This window comes from Plectropomus leopardus, chromosome 9 (genome assembly GCF_026936395.1).
Source record: "Plectropomus leopardus strain MGB_pleo_1.0 chromosome 9, ASM2693639v1, whole genome shotgun sequence".
Taxonomy (NCBI): Eukaryota; Metazoa; Chordata; class Actinopteri; order Perciformes; family Serranidae; genus Plectropomus; species Plectropomus leopardus.
The window spans coordinates 7956158-7973838 of record NC_142184.1 but is presented as its reverse complement, the minus strand read 5'-3'; the positions used below and the strand labels follow the sequence as shown (position 1 = coordinate 7973838).

The window sequence follows — 17681 nt, the reverse complement described above, 5'->3', positions numbered from 1 at the left end:
TAGTGTTTGAGTCAACACTGGTGTTTTAGCAGTAGGGCGACATCCCAACAGTTGCAACAGTATTATTTACTAGCCGCCCCCCTGTACTAACGGCCCAGTGGGTTAATTGCAGAGCGCCCTCCTTGTTTGGGCCCTCTGTCTCTGGTAAATGGCCCTTTCACACATTGTTTTTAGTGCACTCTCATCTTGAATAATTATCCCCTCGTTATGCATTCAGCCCGTTCGCTCTAAACCCGTGTTTGGAGCACCGGAAAGCTTGCATAACAATCCCTTCTGTCACCCCCCTCCTCCTGCTTCTCCCTAATGTGCCCACAACAGTCAGAGGGCTCGGCTCCAACACATGGCTGCATACCATCGCTCACCATCATCAACACTCCTGACGCATCTGTGAATGAGCGGCGGAGGACAAAAGGGATCAGCTCTGGAGAGAGTGACCACCATGACCTCATGGGTCAGCTGGGAGCCAGGAATGAAAAGACTCCAAACGACCCCCGCCCAACACACACACACACACACACACTCAGAGTGAGCAGTTGGTCAACTGAAGCTGCCATGGGAATATGGGAGCGTGGAAGAGTAGGAATCAGCATTCGTCTTCAAGAGCTGAAAGAAAGCGGTTGTGTTTGGAATTTTGGGTCATGCCTTTCTCCGCACATTCCTCGCTCTCCTCCCAACAATAAACTGTGTCATAGCCGACACAACAGCCTCCATTCTGGATACCTTGTACCAAAAAAAGGTCTCAAACCATCCGAAGCTAGACGCTAACCTCCAGAACCTGAGATAACACTCTGAGAGAGTTGTAGAAGAATGAAGATCTGCTATATTTAAAAACATCACATGGAGCGGGACACATCTCCAACGGGGAAATTACAAACAGACTGTGTGTGCACTCGAGGTCGGAGCGCTAACTTCAGTTTGGCAGCCACGATTCCCACAAACAGTTGTGGCTTGTGGAGCTTTTTTTTGCAAGTTCTGCACAAAATAAATAAGCGTATAATCTGAAAATGACACATATTTTATTTTTAGGAACCGTGACTTAGGCGGAAAACAAATAAAACAGGATCATTTTGAATCATCTAAAGTAGGTATCAAACTCTTACAAAATGTCGTGGAATCACAAACGGGTTATTTATTCAGCTGTCAAAATAAAAGTGGGTGCATGCAGTAAAAACTCAAAAATCCTTCATTCTGTACATAAAGCAAACATGTCAAAATAAATAAATAACTTAAAGGAAACAACAAGTATGTACAGCTGTGAAACACTGCGGCCTCCAGAACGCAGTCACGTTTCCTGGTCAAATGTGGCGACTGCAGAGCCATCACACTTTGGTCTCTTCACTCTTTGGGGACTTTTTTACTCTTTGGCAGTCTAGTTCAACAGTCAGTGGTGCTTTAAGTCTCAAGTCTGTGAAGTTTCAGTGCTCACAGTTTGCTCTCTTCCTCCTCCAGCGGTCGGTTCAAGCCCGGGATGAATTTTAAGAGACGCCTGCGGAAGCTTTTCGGTTTGGGCTTCCTCTGCAGCGAGTTGAATCCTCCCTGCTTCTCCCCCGAGGCGGACGATGTCGATGAAGATCCCCTCATGTAGCTGCGTGTGCTGGCGCTGCGGGTCAGCTGCGTCTTGGCCGACGTGAAGAGCTCGCTGGCCGGTCGGAGACGTTGCTGCTTCTTCTTCGGCTGCTCTTTGCTTTTCTCTGCGTTGTCCGAGTCCACGCTGCCGTCCACCTGGTACATGCAGGTCTGGTAGAGAGGGTCGTCCTCGGTGGCCGTGCTGAGGAAGCTGGCACTGCTGCTGGTGCTGCCGGTGCAGCGGAGGGCTCTCTGAGCAGCGGGACTGGGAGTGCCGAGGCTGCCGTACACACCGGCTGACTCCAGGGACTCGTACACTGCAGCATCACTCAGCACAATGCCTACAGGGAAGAAGAGAAAGGTTAGGATGGTGGACTACCAGATATTTAGTAGATTGTCTACTTGGTTGTTTGGTTAGTAACCAAACATACTACAGAGATGGCAAAAAGTTAGACCGGAGATTTGTGACACTCACTTTGAAAACAAAGAAAACAATGACAAAAAAATTAAACTGGATGACTGCAAGATTTTAAATGTATAAACTTTGATATGTTTTAAATGTACGAGCATGTAAATTAACACTGGCACTGAGTGACTTGAAATAAAGTGATCAAACACATTAAACGTACCATGAACAAGCCTCTGCTCCTGCACCATCAGCGACCGATACTCATCCCATTTCTCATGAAGAGTTTGCTACAAAAAGAAGACATGAGATTTGTTAAATGTGTGTAAATCTGTGCCAGAAAACCACAACAAACAGGCTGTAAAACAACTCATGAAAAAGGACTTTTCCCTCTGAAGCAATTTAAAAAAAATGATGCTACAACAATGCCAAATTTTCTGTGTCCACACTGCAGTTGCAATGACCAAAGTTTCTATTTACGTCAAGCCCACAGTATGTGCAAGCCATTGACAAATAACAGGAGTTGCAGGCTCCAGCTAACAGGAAGATGACGTAGCGGAGGGCTTTTCTGTACACCACCAACTGACATGCAACCTGATATGAACATGATTGTATCAGTTGTTGTCGTGGTGATTAAAGTAGTACTTTTTAGTCAGTCTTTTTCTGTCTAATCCAACATAAATGAGTCAACAGCTTATGTCGTATTTAGTGAGAATCAAAAAACAAACAGGACACTGGCACTCACAGCTTAATTGACTTATTTAACCCTTTGAAACCTGGAGCAACATCATTTTATTTGAGCTGCTTTTAGACGGCTTTGACAGTGAGCAAATCGGTGCAATTTCATACACATGTGACAAAAAGCAACTTGGAAGAAATGTTCCTCAAATTGCAAGAAATTACTAGATTTATTTCTAGAAAAAATGTAAAAAGCTTGGGAAAGATTGCATTTATAACTTATCATAATTACATATTTAAAATTATATTACAGAATTATTATAATTTCTATGCAATTTTCCAGGTCATTTCCCTTTTAAAAAAACAGATTTAATTATTTTATCATGATTTTTGAAAATTAATTTTTAGGTAATTTTCTTTTCTTTTTTTTTTTTTTACAAATTTCTAGCTAATTTTGGGATATTTTTTCCTTTGTTGCTCACTGACTTGCTCAGGTTTCAAAGGGTTGATATGGGCAAAATAAACAAAAACAGACTCATTTTCATCTATGAAGCCAACATCCGTTTCTTTCCGTTTTATCAAAATAAGTTTTATCTGTGACTGCTGGTGTTTGTTTTTACATCCTCCCCAAAACCGTGCATCTCTAGATATTGTTTAAGTTTCTTGGAGTTGTGCGCAGTGCTATTTTTCATCATGTTTTAATGAGAAATCAACCAACATTGCACACACAGACACACGCTGTGCTGAGAGCAGGTTAATCTTTAAAACGCTGGATTAGAATATCAGAAAGCGCCTGTGCTGCAGCGCTCACACGCTGGTGGATTAGAGCGGGACAGCTGCTGTAATCTTTGGGGGGAAAGCTGGCAGCTTTTTAACAGCCACCAGTTTGAGAATGTCTGCAGCCATCAGTGAACTGCTGATGCAACAGGTGGTGCTGCCGGGGAGACAGGTGTGGAGGGAGGGGAGGGGTGGTGTCTATATCCAGCATGTAACATAATGTGTGTGTGTGTGTGTGTGTGTGTATGTGTGAGGGTAGTGGACACACAGAAACAGGCTGAGTCACCGCTGACAAACAGTAAAAAAATGAGAAGCTCACCTTCAGATACTGCAGCCGGGCCTCCAGCTCTGCTTTTCGGATGGAGTCACTGTAAACCGTCTCCAGCCTATAAGCGTAAAAGCAGAAGGGAGCAGAGTTAATAAGCGTAACAGGAAGCACACATAAAAACTACAAGGGCAGAAAACAGCGATAAAAAAAGTTTGACCATATGAAAGGCTCTTTTCATCAGGCGTCGGTGGGAACGAGTCTGGAGTCACACGGTTTACAGGAGCGGGGGAAGGATAAGAACATATACAATTTCCACTCAAGACACTTCATCCTTTGAATTACTCGAGTGGGCGAACTGCTTATGGCGCTCATTTTCACTTTAACAGTTTATACAGACTTGTAAGTATAATTTCATGATGTCAGTCTATAAAATCTGTGCCTACTCTGCCCCTCTGATGCGGTTCACCTCACTTTTTTCAGCAGCAGCTCTCCAAGCTTTCAGACAGGGGCCTCGCTAATTGTTCTTTTAATCTTTTACAAGTAGAGGAGGTTCAGATTAAACCTCCCTCAACACTCAACTCTACTGATACTGAATCCTAACAGCGATGTTTGAGATACTAAAGCTATTATTGACTAATCTTACATAATAATCTTGATTATTTATAAAAATTTTAAGCTGCCCGAAACCGGCGATCTGAAATTAACTACATGCACACAAATATTCCACTATTATTCCAAATATCGTCGGGTGCAAACCCCCATCTCCAAAATTGCTTTTTTTTCAGGAATTAGAAGAAAACACAGTGTTTTTAAAAGGGTCCAATGAAGATAGGAGGTTTAGTCACAAGCTTTTTTAAAAATACATTTTATTGGCTGAGAAATGGTGAAAGAATAAGAAAAAAAGAATAGCAAAATGTGAAGAAACAATGTTTGCGCCCGACTACAATGATATGAAAATATTCTTTGATATGGGTCATGTACACAGCATTATTCTCATTGTCTGATTTTACTATTCCCAGTTAGCGGTCCAGCATTGCCTGTCCATTTCATTGGCGGCATTTATCTTTATTTTTGGGGTTTCTTTTTCTTTGCATTTCTTGAAATCGCCTGATTTAATTTGCCTAAATCCTGCATTGTTTTAAATCTAGGTGCAACCATGTAAAACGCTTTATAAATAAAGTTTATTACAAAGTTAATTTTTCCTTTGGATATTCCAAACCAAGCCTTTTTTCCAAATGAAGCATTTCCCAATAAAGACATGTGGGATATACTGGTATTTTTTGGGGTTTTGGGAGCATTATTTGAATGTAGACACCGCAGTTTGTGACACAGTTTTCTGGTTTACGGTCCGTGCGTTGTCATGGATACATTGTACACAAACTGAGGTGGAGATGCATCCTCAAAAGAAAAGACCACAGTTCTGGTCAAAAAGGAAAAACACAACTTTCCTTATGAAAGACATGATATCAACAGGTTTTTGGATACGCAGAAATATTGCTACACCGAACTTTTTGAGAAAGCGATCAAAGGAATGAGAGAGAGACGATTGTTCATATGGTTAAACAAGTCAATCACCGTTGGGAAACATAAAAAAAAAAAATCATATTTTGAGGCAATGAAGCAAAATGACAAGCCAGCTGTTGCAATTATCCATATTTTGACGTGATAAACTACATGTTAGGGCACATTAAATGTAAAGTATAAATGGCTGTTTGTAAATGGGATTATAAGTGGAATATAGATTTTCATAAGGGATGTAAACAGCTTAGTAGGAATATTGTCTTTTTGCAGAATATGACAAAAAGACAGAATATTTTGTGCATGTAAACATAGTCACACACACCCACTTCACATAGGACCTTAATCAGGGTTTGAACTTCTCTCTTTGGCTCTTTATCTCCACTCTTTACTGTTTCTGTGGTTCTTTCATGAGTGCAACTCTGCTGATGTCCTCCAGGAGAGATGGTGTGAGAATGTGCACCATTATTCCCATATTTTAAACGCTCTCTCTCTCTCTGTTCACCAGCTTTTCAATCCGCCTGTGGCCGTTACTATAAATACTTTTGCCATCCTTCTTTCCAAGCATAAGCCGGCTCTCGGACTATGAAATGTCAATTTTTCACAGCCTGGGGCAACATCTTCCAATTGTTACTTTTGTCCAAACAACAGCCCAAACACAACATATGCAAAATTAAGAAACATTTCAGAAGCTGGAACTAAAATGCTTATTTTTTTGGTAAGTTAATAACTGGTTCTCAAACGTTTTCTCTCACTCTGCCCTTTGGAAGTTGAACTAATTTATGCTCCCATCCATGTAAACTGGATTAAATTTTTATCGACCATTAATAAAGCTTGTAACGCAGACTTGAATTTATTGAAGTCACAATATCTACAACTACGGAAGCCTAGAACAGCCGTGTTTGCATTTTTTTAAACACAATTATCAAGATCACGAGTTAATTATTTTGTAATTTGGAGAAACCAAATTAACTCATTATCACAAGAAAACGATCCTTGTGACCTCATGATAACAGCATTACATAACGAAACATACAGCGACATTATGTTTGGTTGCTCTCAGGCTGACAGCTGTACTCAAACAATATAAAACATTAAATGAAAACTAAATTTAAAACATGAAAGCACGATAAAAGTGACGAAAAACCACAAATAATTAGATGAATCAGTGAAAAACATGAAGCATGGAGCATAAATAATAATAATAATGATATGATGATATAATGTTAATAAGAAATGAAGGATGAAATATCCATACATAAATGGGAGCAGCAGGTTTAAAGCGCATGTGTTTAAATATTTTAAAAAGTAAAAATGTAAAGCATGGCTGTTCTCTGCTCCTGTGTAGTACATTACATAGTTTTTAGATACAGTAAACACCGGGCTTTCCAGTTTGAATTTGATATGTTGTCACAATAAGCAACACCTGTTTTTAATTTCCTTCCCTTTAAGACAAGCTCTTGTTGTAATTAACATTCGGTTTTCCTCTGAAAACATATTTCTAACATACGTTTTGCTCTGACAGCCTGCTGAGCTTTAGTTTGGTTTTCATTTCCACATGAATCAGATTCTTCAGAATTTCAATAAATAATCAGCTTCCAATTTTCTGTCACATCATCTAATTGTTTCTGCACCAGAATCAGTTGATTATGTTTATTAAATAATAAAAACCAGAGAAGCATTACTGACAACAGAAATGTTTCCAGGGCTCGTGTTGTTTTCTGAGCGTCTGTGTACCTGAGTGAGTTGCCGCAGGCTCTGATGAGCTGAACGATCTCCTTGTGCCGAAATCCCTCCACGGTGGCCTCGTTCACACTTGCGATGGTGTCCCCTGCACACACACACACATACACAAACAACATGTGTGTCAACCAGCAGCCATCAGCTCGGGATGCTCTTCAATCTGCTGTGGCTTCAGTTACAACAAGCTGCATCCAACCCTGAGCCTCAATTAAACCTCGACACATGTGCAACACAAATGTGGACGGCGATGCGTGTGCAGTCGTGGCTCCTTAATTAACTGCAGAAAAAAAGTTTATTTAAAACATGATAAAGTGTGTGTGGTTATCTGCGTGCGTCGGTTCCACTTCAGTGTTATTAGATGTGGTGTGAACTCTCGTGCGTGACAGCAGCCTTTGTGAGGGTTCAGAACAAAGCCTATTTTCCTCTTTTCAAAAACCACCGCCTAATCTGCTTCATGCGATGAAGTCACCGTGTTCGCAGTGAGACGTGGGGAACAATAGGGCGAGCATGTGAGGAATGTAGGAAGTGAAACTGTGTGAGTGACATACGCAGGTCAGATGAACGAAGGAGGCGGAGAATCACCTTCCTTCATTTTTGACACACTGATGGAGACCTGAACGCTGAGAGCGGCCGGTTTGAAAACCAGAAACAATTTATACAAGTAACTGCTGCAGTGCTCTTTAGCACGACATCAAGCACTTCTTATCATCATCATCTAGGGTTGCAATTAATTATCATTTTTAGTGTCAGTTAAAGCTGAAGTAGGCAGTTTAATTTTGGCGTCTTTGGGCCGAAACCTGTTATAAACATTAGGTGCTCTGAGAGAACACGGCACCTCTTCTTTGCTCTGTTCTCAGGCTTCAATAATCTAGACCATGATGGGAGATTTTGGCCAATCACAGGTCACCTCAGAGAGAGGTGATTCCTGTTGGCTGTTCTATAAATGCAGACGCATGTGGACGTCTCCTCAGTGAAAGCGTAATTCACAGGCAGAGAAAGTTACTGCCAACACTGCAAAGCAGCCAAAAAAAAGGAAGATGGACTTATCTGGAAGAGAGTCTAAAAGATAATCTGACATTAAACAAAAAACGTGTCAATATCAACAAAGCTTTTCAGGAGGCGGGTTTCTGCTACAGATTTGCGCAAAACTAAAGTAATAATTTTGAAATGTCGATCATACACAATTGCGAGATGACTGCGTTTCCATTGAGTGATGTTATGCGACGTTTCCTCTTATGATAACATTACCAGAAGCCTGGATGATGGATGTTCAAAACATCAGCAGATTTATTTATATTGCAGCCACCGCACTAGCCGTCATTATTTCCAATCGAAGGCAACGTAGGCGTGTTATAGGAGCGATAATGGAAAGGCGAGCCACTTATACTTTGGAGCAGCCACATGTGAGGGATTTCTGGGAGGTGATAGTCCACGATTTCACAGAGGAATTGTGGATTCATAACTTCCAGATGATCCGCTCAACTTTTAAAGAGTTATGCAATACAATAACGCCTCTTGTAGCGCCTGCTGCATCGTGAGGGAGCCAGTTTCTACCAACAAGTGCATAACCATAACATCATGTGACCTATAAGAGTGAAAAAAGTGTTTCCACTGCAGTTTTGCGCCTGACAGCAGTGATATATTAGCTTCTCTGTCACAGCGAAAGAATGAAACCAGAAAATATTCACATTTAACAAGCTGAAATGTTTTTTTCTTAAAACATTACTCAAATTAATGGTTGACTAATTGAAAAATCATTGCACCTCTATTCTCATCTCACTTTGATCAAATATTTTCCTTTATATATTTCCTCTTTTAAAATCCCTGTCATGCACTGTTTCTATCTTTGAGGATTTTTTTTTAAAGGACCCAAAAGGAAACAAGACCTGTTTGCCAAATAAAAATAACACTTCCCTTCAAACTGGCATTGGAGAGGTTGTCTTTGCTCGACACTCTCTGGCACGTTGGTGAGAGGAGATGGCAAATACACGATGGCTGAAACAGCCGTTCACTAAGTTGTTTGCTGACTGGAAAATGAGAAGGCAAACAGTCACATTTGTACTTCCCTAAACAGACGAGTGCTTTTGCTGAGGTACAGTACACGAGTGTCAGCTGGCAAAAAGAGGACAAGCTGAACCTAAGAAAAAAAAACAAAACTCCTGACACACTCACTTCCCCTCAGGTCTATTACGAGTGTTTTCCAGGTTATTTTAGGCTTCAATACAAAAACACACACTCACCAACTTTAAGTCCTGCTTGCTGGGCCGGGCTGTCATCGTGCACTTTGCACACAAACGTGCACATCTCCACAGAGTTTTGGTCTTGATGGTGCAGGCCATAAGTCTGAAAGAGAAAGAACAATGACTCTGAAAAAACTGTAAATACTTCCTCCATCCTTATGTATAGGAATTGTTATACACAATGTGATGGATGTCGGCAGTTTTTAAATAATGTGCCCATACACGACAAAACACAACACAACAATGATAAAGCACTATATGGCGAGCTGAGGGAGTCGTGACAGACGGTGGAGGAACAAAGATCATATCAGTGAACGTGCAGAGTTGTGGCGCCAACATGCAAAGTCAGAGGCTTGTCTCTGTCTGATTGAACAGAAACTGCTGGTAGGGTTTTTAACATTAAAGGACAAAGATGCATTTTTTTAAAAAAAAGTACTAAAATGCCCATATGTGCATTCTGAGTGAAGCTCCATTGTAAGGACACACCAAGAAGACAGCCAAACACTGGCCAGTGGTGTTTTAAAGGTCCATTGTGTTGGATTTAGAGGTACATATTGGCAGAGATGCAATATAAGAGAATAAATATATTTTCTTTAGTGTATAATCACCTGAAAAAAATGTCATGACAAAACCTGGCATTTAAAGGCTTAAATTAATGAATATTTGATATTTTTGATTAGGAATGATTGGGGATAAAGCAGGTGCCCCATATATGAAGGCAGAGTCTTTGCTGCAGAGGCCGTGGGTTCGATTCCAGCTTGCGGCCCTTTGCTGCATGTCATCCCCTCCCTCCCTCCCCCCTTCATGCTAGCAATCTCCTGTCCTATCTAATAAAGGCAAAAATGCCAAAAAAATAATCTTTAAAATTAAAAAAGAAAGAAAAAAGGAATGATGTCGATTAAAAGCTTGATTTTGAAAAGCGTATTTTGTGCGCAGAGCGATACTAGTGTGTGTAATATTCAAGTGGGCCCTCAGGGTTAATAAAACCGGAGTATTGTTGTCAGCAAACAAGATATCACCTCCTTATTATGCATCTAATATTTTGTTGTCTTGGTAACTGTTGTTTTGTTACTTCCACATGCATTTGCATGCTCTTCCTAGTTTCAGTAACCAAAGTCTCTCTGCAGAAGGTCAGAAACTCTCCAGGCAACACTCAGACTTCCCCTTGTCACACGAGCGTCTGTCAGTCAGTCGACATGCGGTTGAAACCTTTGAGGGCCTTTCCCTCAACAAACACGTCCACAGACTCACACAACCATCAGAGTGTCATAAAATAAGTTATCAAGCTTTCCATCTGCTGCAGTCAAGTGTTCCCATTAAAACATGGATCTGACTTGGACGAGTGTCTCTTATGGAAAATTTTCAATGATTCAAACGCGCCTGGCTCGCTTCCTCCTCAGCAGAGTGAAAGATAAACACGTAACCACGCAAATGTCGTTCAAACGCAAATATCACATTTGCATTCTGGATCCTCAACTTCACATCCGCGTTGAGCTAACAGGCAGAGAGGGCAGAAAACCAGCAGGAAAACAAACTCATCCCTCTCCGCTGAGCTCCAAACTGACCCTCATGATCTCACTTCCTTCTGGTCACAGGCGGGCAGGAAGGGCGGGAACTTACAGCGAAACTGTAAATAGAACAAACTGTCTTTTCCTCCACTTACAGAAACTTGATCGCACAGATCAACATTTAAACATTTCAGAAAACTATTTAAAGAATGAGCTATGCAGCACAGAGCCGACATTGTGAGGCTGCAGCGCTGCAGGGCGACGCAGAGAGAGATCCGGGAGATATCGAGGTCAAATGTGTGAAGCGTCTGTCTGCTGAGAGGGTGAGAGCGAGGCAGGTATTACATGGCAAGCGTGTGAGCAAAACCACACGGCTTAAAATAAAAAAAAAAATGCTGGGAAAAAAAAGCAACATCTCCTCTTCTCTCTCGAGTCATGAGACCAACACTCAACTAGTTATTCGACTGATGCGTGACCTTTCACCCCCGCTGGAGCAGGCAAATGCTCGGATTAAGAGATTTACAGGATAAGAAGTGCACGCTTCAGTCACTCAAGTTTCATCATCTGTTGACAGAGATGCGGACGATCTGGGAAATCCTGTTAAATGGCACTCGAGAGGTTAAGAGATCTCCCCCTCTCTGATGTATCGCTGTTAATCCTCTTACCTGGATCTCAAAACCAAACGTCTCCTCTTCCTTCTTCTCCAGGACCACCACTTTCCTGAAAAAGAAGAATGAGATGTTGTCATTTTTTATTTCTTATTTTATTATTTTATTTATATTCTTACTTTCTTATTTTGCAAGAGATTGTCATGATACATTAACAGTCGCAGAGATATTATGATTTCACGGTTTCCATATTATCAGCTACAATGACTCTTGAAGGGATGAAAACAGACGGTATGTTTGTTTTTTAAAGGAAGTACGTGTAAAAAGTCTGGCAGGCAGTCGGGGAAATACGAATTTGAGATTGTCTGGTTGCTTTATAAATGATAATGTACACGGGATGATAACCATAAATCGAGGTATATTGCTGCAACCCTAATCACATCGACATTTTTATCATTACAGTCCCTCCGAGTCTTCTTGTAAAATGAATGTGAGCTGTGTAATTAAGTAACTTCTATCATCTATAGAAGTTACTGCCTATCATCTAACTTCTAACATCTATTTTGACAATCAATCAGTTCCTCTTTAAATCGAATAAATGTTAGATTTTTCAGTCTGTACATCATTTTTTAGTCTCATAGCAATGATGATATTCAAAGATTTATTTATCTAACAGCATTTTTACACATAAAATTCAGGAGGTCAACAAGATGTTTATGTCCAGCTCTGGATTCCTCCTTTCAGTGTGTGTCCTTATCTAAATCACATAACGTGACATCTCCGCTGGCTGCACAGGACTCCCTCTGTGTCCAGCAGCATCTGGACATTAAACGTACAGTAGATGGGTCTGTTGGACTGACAGACGTCAACACAGCGTCTCACAGAGGGACAGTGCAACACATGAAAATTCATGACAAGCCTCAAAGAATCATCATGCATAACAATGAGTGCCAGGATGACTGTCTGAATGAGGGGCTTTCACCATGAGGCTCGTCATCATTGTAGGAGGAAGACGAGAAGATGAAAGTAAAGACAGAAGAGGAGTAAAACAAAAAAAGTCCACAGTGGACGTCAGTGAGTGATTGTACCTTTGTGGTTCTGGTGTCAGAGTTAAGGGTTTCCACTTCTGGAGGCCGCCACCCTGCCAGGAGAAAACGAAACAAGTCACGAAGCGTGTCAGACACCTGGTTAACGTAAGACTGCTCATTATGAGGGTTTTCCCCTCAGTTTCCAGTATAAACCTTCTGTACACATCAACCGGTCCATCGAGTCCTGAAGCTGCACGCGTGCTCCGTGCTGCTTGTTTGTGTTTTTAAGCTGCTGAGCCATCACGCCGGTATGAAAACATCAGCGGTGAAACCAGAAATGCGTGTCTGGCTGCTCCTTGTTTACTTCACGCAGTCACAACATCACAAGAAAACCTAAATTTAGCTTTTATTTCGCACCAACTCTGCTGCCTTCAGGCACCCAAACTGTTGATCTAAGCGAACATTTAGATCATTCAGAGCACTTTGTGCAAATTCCAGCCCATTAAAGAAACAAATAAGACGCACAGGGCTGGGATAACTGCTACAATAAGTGCTTTGAGTGAAAACTGAAGTCAACAGCAGGTCAGGACTCGGCCCTACCTGACTGTGTAAATAAGGAAGCTATCTGTCCAGCAGGCTCCCCTAAATCACTTACAATCAATCCTCGTCTGTTCCAACTCAATCATTTTCAAATGCTGCTCCTGTGAAAGGCCGCTTTGTGCTACAGTCTCTCTGGGTAGTAAAATGTTGCTTTCTTTATGTCCCAACACTTACAGAATTGTCCCGCTGCCGTCTCAATGAGTGCATTTATTCCCAAAAACCCTCAGAGAGCGACGGGGGAGGCTGGAGCAGGATCTCCGAGCCTCAGGAGGGCACAATGCGCTGTTGTAGCCCGACACTGCAGCCAATGTACACTTGTATGGATGCAGGTTTTGGGATAACTGTGTCTTTCTTTACTGTACACTGTTACATACGTCTGTTTCAGATTGGGATGCCAGAAACCCCAAAAGGAAGTAAGAGCTGAGTCAAGCTTTATGAGAAACACAATAACCAGGAGAATGAGCCGATTGACCCAGGAGCAAACTTCAGCCTCAATTATGCACACCGGCTGAACTGGTGTCACTCTGGATTAAGGGTCCACAGATTATCAGCCTGGGGCCGATATTTGACATTTTGTCAAATATGTGTAGCACGTTTTATTTTAATGATCACTGATAAAATTAATTAATTTAAAAAATGCAAAAAAAAAAAGGGGCAGCATTGGAGGATCTTTTACTTTGTCAATCCTCAGGGAGCTATTTTTATGAATTTATTTTTAATTTAACGGTCGGAAATTTGTTACAGTTTTCTTGCTGTGTTCAGACACTTTGCACAAGTGTTTAAAACCTTTGAAACCTGGACCGCTGCTTTGATTTCTTTCAAAAAAGGCAATAAGCATCGTGGCAGGAAATGTCCTGCAAATTGCAAGAAATTACTGAAAGGTGACAGAAAAATTACCTGAAAATTATCTTAAAAATAGTGTGTCAGAAAATTATTAGAAAGTCTAGAAAGTATCAGCCCTGGAAAACCAATATCAGTCGACCTCTACGCTGGATCATTAGTGAAAGAGGACGTCAGTCTTGGGCTTCCTCAATGATGGTTTCACTAATCCAGGCGAACATGCTGTTATCAGCATGAAAATGTTTGATTTGTTTATCTTAGATGATGTTATCTACACAGTGCTCTTATTCTGAAATAAGTGCACACCAAAGATACTCAACTTGCTTTGCTCAGGGGCCACTTTTGCATAATAACAGGAGGCTAGGGGCCAGTTAACAAACAAACATCAATAATATTCATCAGATAAAATGAATAAACGCAGCAAATCTAGTTGGAGCGGCCTCTCACAGGTCACGTGTACACAGGGCCGTTACTGCGATTTGAGGGCGTTCGGGGCCCAGCCTGCGCCTCTGTCAGGGGGACCGGGGGGGATCCTCCCCTCAGACGTTATTTCCATTATAAACAAGCTCTAGTTCAATACTTTTTATATCTCTGGCACTCAGGCCAAAACATTTGATTTGTTTATCTCAGATGGTGTTATCTTCGGGGCATTTTTATTTTGAAAGGAGGCGTGGCTCAGGCGTGGATACTTAGGTTGTTTTACCCCGGGGCAACTTTAGCAAAACAACAAGAGGCCAGCAACCAGTTAATAAGCAAATATCAACAATATTAATCAGATAATTAATTAAACAAGGCAAATCCAGGATTTAGACACAATACTTAAGTCACAATAGCATTTCGATTTTACTTTTTTTGTGATATGCCGAGTATTACAATAACATTTTTCCATTTATTAACTTTTTTTTCGACTGCAAATTATGTCCTGAGAGGAAAAACCTTTTAAACATCTGTTTTGTCCTCATTTTGTAGCCAATTGTATTTAATAGACTAAAAAAACAGCTGATTGTATTATTCTAGTAGGCTACAAATGTTTACTTTATATTTGTAGTATTTATAATTTATCTGATAAAAAACTCAATACTGGTCATCAGTGTATCATTTCGATATTGACAGGCAAAAATATTGGGATACTATCCCTCCCCCACACTCATTTCAATCCAATTTACAGTCTGCACTCATGATGTAAGTACATTTCAATAATTTCCCATCTTATGACCAAACTTAAATGGCTTTAAATGAGAAATTTTGGTCTTTCCACAGCTAAATAACTTTTTTTTTGTCTTTTTCCTCATTCCTGTTTAATTATGTTATATATTTTAGCATGACACAGCACCACTTTAACAATTACAATAAAAGCTGCTAAATTAGCTACATGTAAATCATCTTTAAGTTCATGATCATGTCAACACTTTGAATCATTTCCCCAAAGGAAAGCATTTGAATATAAAAAATAGTTTGTCTTGGGTTCATGCTCCAGCAAACTTTGACAAAACTTGAACTTTTGCAGGTTTTCACTTTAAGGACTTGCTGCTCATTATAAATCTTCACTTTAATTTGCCCACAGATGAAGCTCGGGGCCCTGGTGTACCTGACACACCATAAATCAGACTCAGTGTTTGGGTGGTCCTCACTTGCCCCCTGGATGGGCTACTGTTGACCTCTAGTGAAGATACCCTCTGGAGATACAAACTGTAAACCAGCAAATGTTTTCACATCAAGAATCACCAGACAGACTGAACACAGCGCACCAGAGTGGACTGCATCACATACAAGTAAAGATTTTCTTACTTTTAGATAAAGAAACACAAAGTTAATGAGTTGTCTAGACATACAAGTTCCCTCCTCCTGCTGGAAGGTGAAATTATCATTAAAATCAACAAAAACTGCTCATATAGCTGAGCAGGTCCCTGTATATCATGTAGAGTCCACTTTCCAGAACCAGAATCATGACTGTAAATCAGTAAATTAACACTTTTAAACCTGGCTCTTCATCACTGTTCTTGAGCTGCGTTCACACGCCTTACAAATTATTAAATCTGTGTATAATGATCAACTTGGCAAGAAATGTCCCACATATTTCAAAAATAATTTTTAAATTTAGAAAATTATTCTGTTTTTTATAAGCTAAGGTAAAATGTCAAGACAACTATATTTAGAATTATCACAATTATTTTGAAATAATAATTATTTTTGGGCACTTTTAAAAAAAAATTTCCTTGATTGTTGATTTTTCAAGTGTTATTATTTATTTTCTTATTTTATTTTATTTATTTTTTTTAACTTCCCTGTGTTGTGTTGTTTGTTTGGTATTTTTTTATTTGTATTTTTTTGCTTATTTCTGGGTCATTTCTTCCTAAGCTGCTCATTACCTTCTGTCCATGTTTTGGAGGGAATTTAGGTTTTAAAAGGTTAAATTATTTTTGCCTCTTTAGTGGAAAACCTTGATAATAAACACGCTCAAGAGTCTTGTATTAAAATCACATCTTAAAAGTTTCTACACAATGAACAAGTTTAAGTGTGAAGTTAATACCAAATACTCACTAATAAATATGTCTAACGTTAGACTGTATGACCCAATGAATGAGGACACAAGAGAGAAACATGGTAACAGTGAGACATTAAATGCACTCCTCACCTTTTTGAAGTTCCTGGGCAGCGTCCCTCCAGAATAAGCCAAAGTCTTGTAGTTGTAAACCTCCGAGGAGTGACTGGGTAACTCCACAGTCCTGCAGCTGTCCGACTTTGACGAGGGGAAATAAATGTCGTTGTCTTGAGATGCGGGTCCAGTCTCCGGCCCGCTGGAGTTCACCTTCTTCAGCCTCCTGAACGTCATGGTGAGGGGGGGTAAAAGTTGTTGAAAATACAGATAACGAAGTGTCCTGTTGTCCTCTGAGAGACAAACCGGCGGGGAGAGATGCTGACCGAGTTGTGAGTCTCAACGTGGAGCCAACTGCAGTTTGACTTGAGTGTCTTCTTGTGAATAGGCTGGAGGCGGGGACTTTTGTTGTGAGGGACACGAATGAGTGCCAATAGAGATGTTGACGTGCATCCTTTGTGCTGCATTCAGGGGCGCCTCGGACATTCCTGTTGCACAAGTGCAGAGCTGCAAATGTTCCTTTTTTGAGGTCGTAAGTGCAGCAAAAAGTACTGGTTTTATTTCAGAAATTAGCAGTATAATCCAGAGGAGAAAAGGTTATCATTGCAGAATGATTAGTCTTCACTAAGTGGCAAAAAATCAGAACTTATTTTAAATATTACTGTTAGTTTATAAAACAATGAATGATCTACAGCTAAATATTTAAAGATTAGTGTTAATTGTCTTTTACTGTATTTTTTACATTTATTTTTTTACACACTTACATACTCAGCATATTTACATACTTTAAATATTTACTATATACAGTGCTAATTGTTTACTTTTGGTATATTTCTATTTTATATTTGAATAACTTTAGTAATTTATTGTGCCATAAACTACTGAATCTACAAACAATTTTGGACCAACAAAGCAAAGGAATTATATTTTATTATTATTTCACCATTGCTGCTCTATTACAGAGCCGCTTTGACTCCTGCCCCCCTTACTGACCGCTGTGAGGACATGCCCAGACAATACATTCATCAGGCAGAATTTTTTAAAATACACTTGTATATATTAGGCATCGATTATTCAAAACTATTTGTTAACAAATGTTCAAAGACTTTGTTGCATGCTTTTTATAGATGACCTTGAAATTTTTTGTGAGATGCCCCCAAATAAGATTTTGATTTATTCTTAAAAGTGATGGAATAATATATTGAATAATAGCATATTAATGTATAAAATATTACATTTTATTTTGTTTAAAAGACAAATTATTATTCAAAGCTGAGTAATTTTATGTCCTAAAAAATGTCCTAA

General features: G+C 40.0%; 1 protein-coding gene across 1 annotated transcript; it reads right to left on the bottom strand.

Moving 5' to 3' along the window:
• Positions 1-999: 999 nt before the first annotated feature.
• On the bottom strand, positions 1000-16782 carry tamalin (trafficking regulator and scaffold protein tamalin). The gene is made up of 8 exons (XM_042491509.2): positions 16416-16782; positions 12401-12453; positions 11370-11424; positions 9197-9299; positions 6951-7044; positions 3747-3813; positions 2196-2262; positions 1000-1907 (listed from the first exon to the last, which is right to left on the bottom strand). Exons 1-8 carry the CDS (start codon positions 16611-16613, stop codon positions 1423-1425), a joined length of 1122 nt encoding a protein of 373 aa, XP_042347443.1. The 5' UTR covers positions 16614-16782; the 3' UTR covers positions 1000-1422.
• Between the last annotated feature and the right edge of the window lie 899 nt (positions 16783-17681).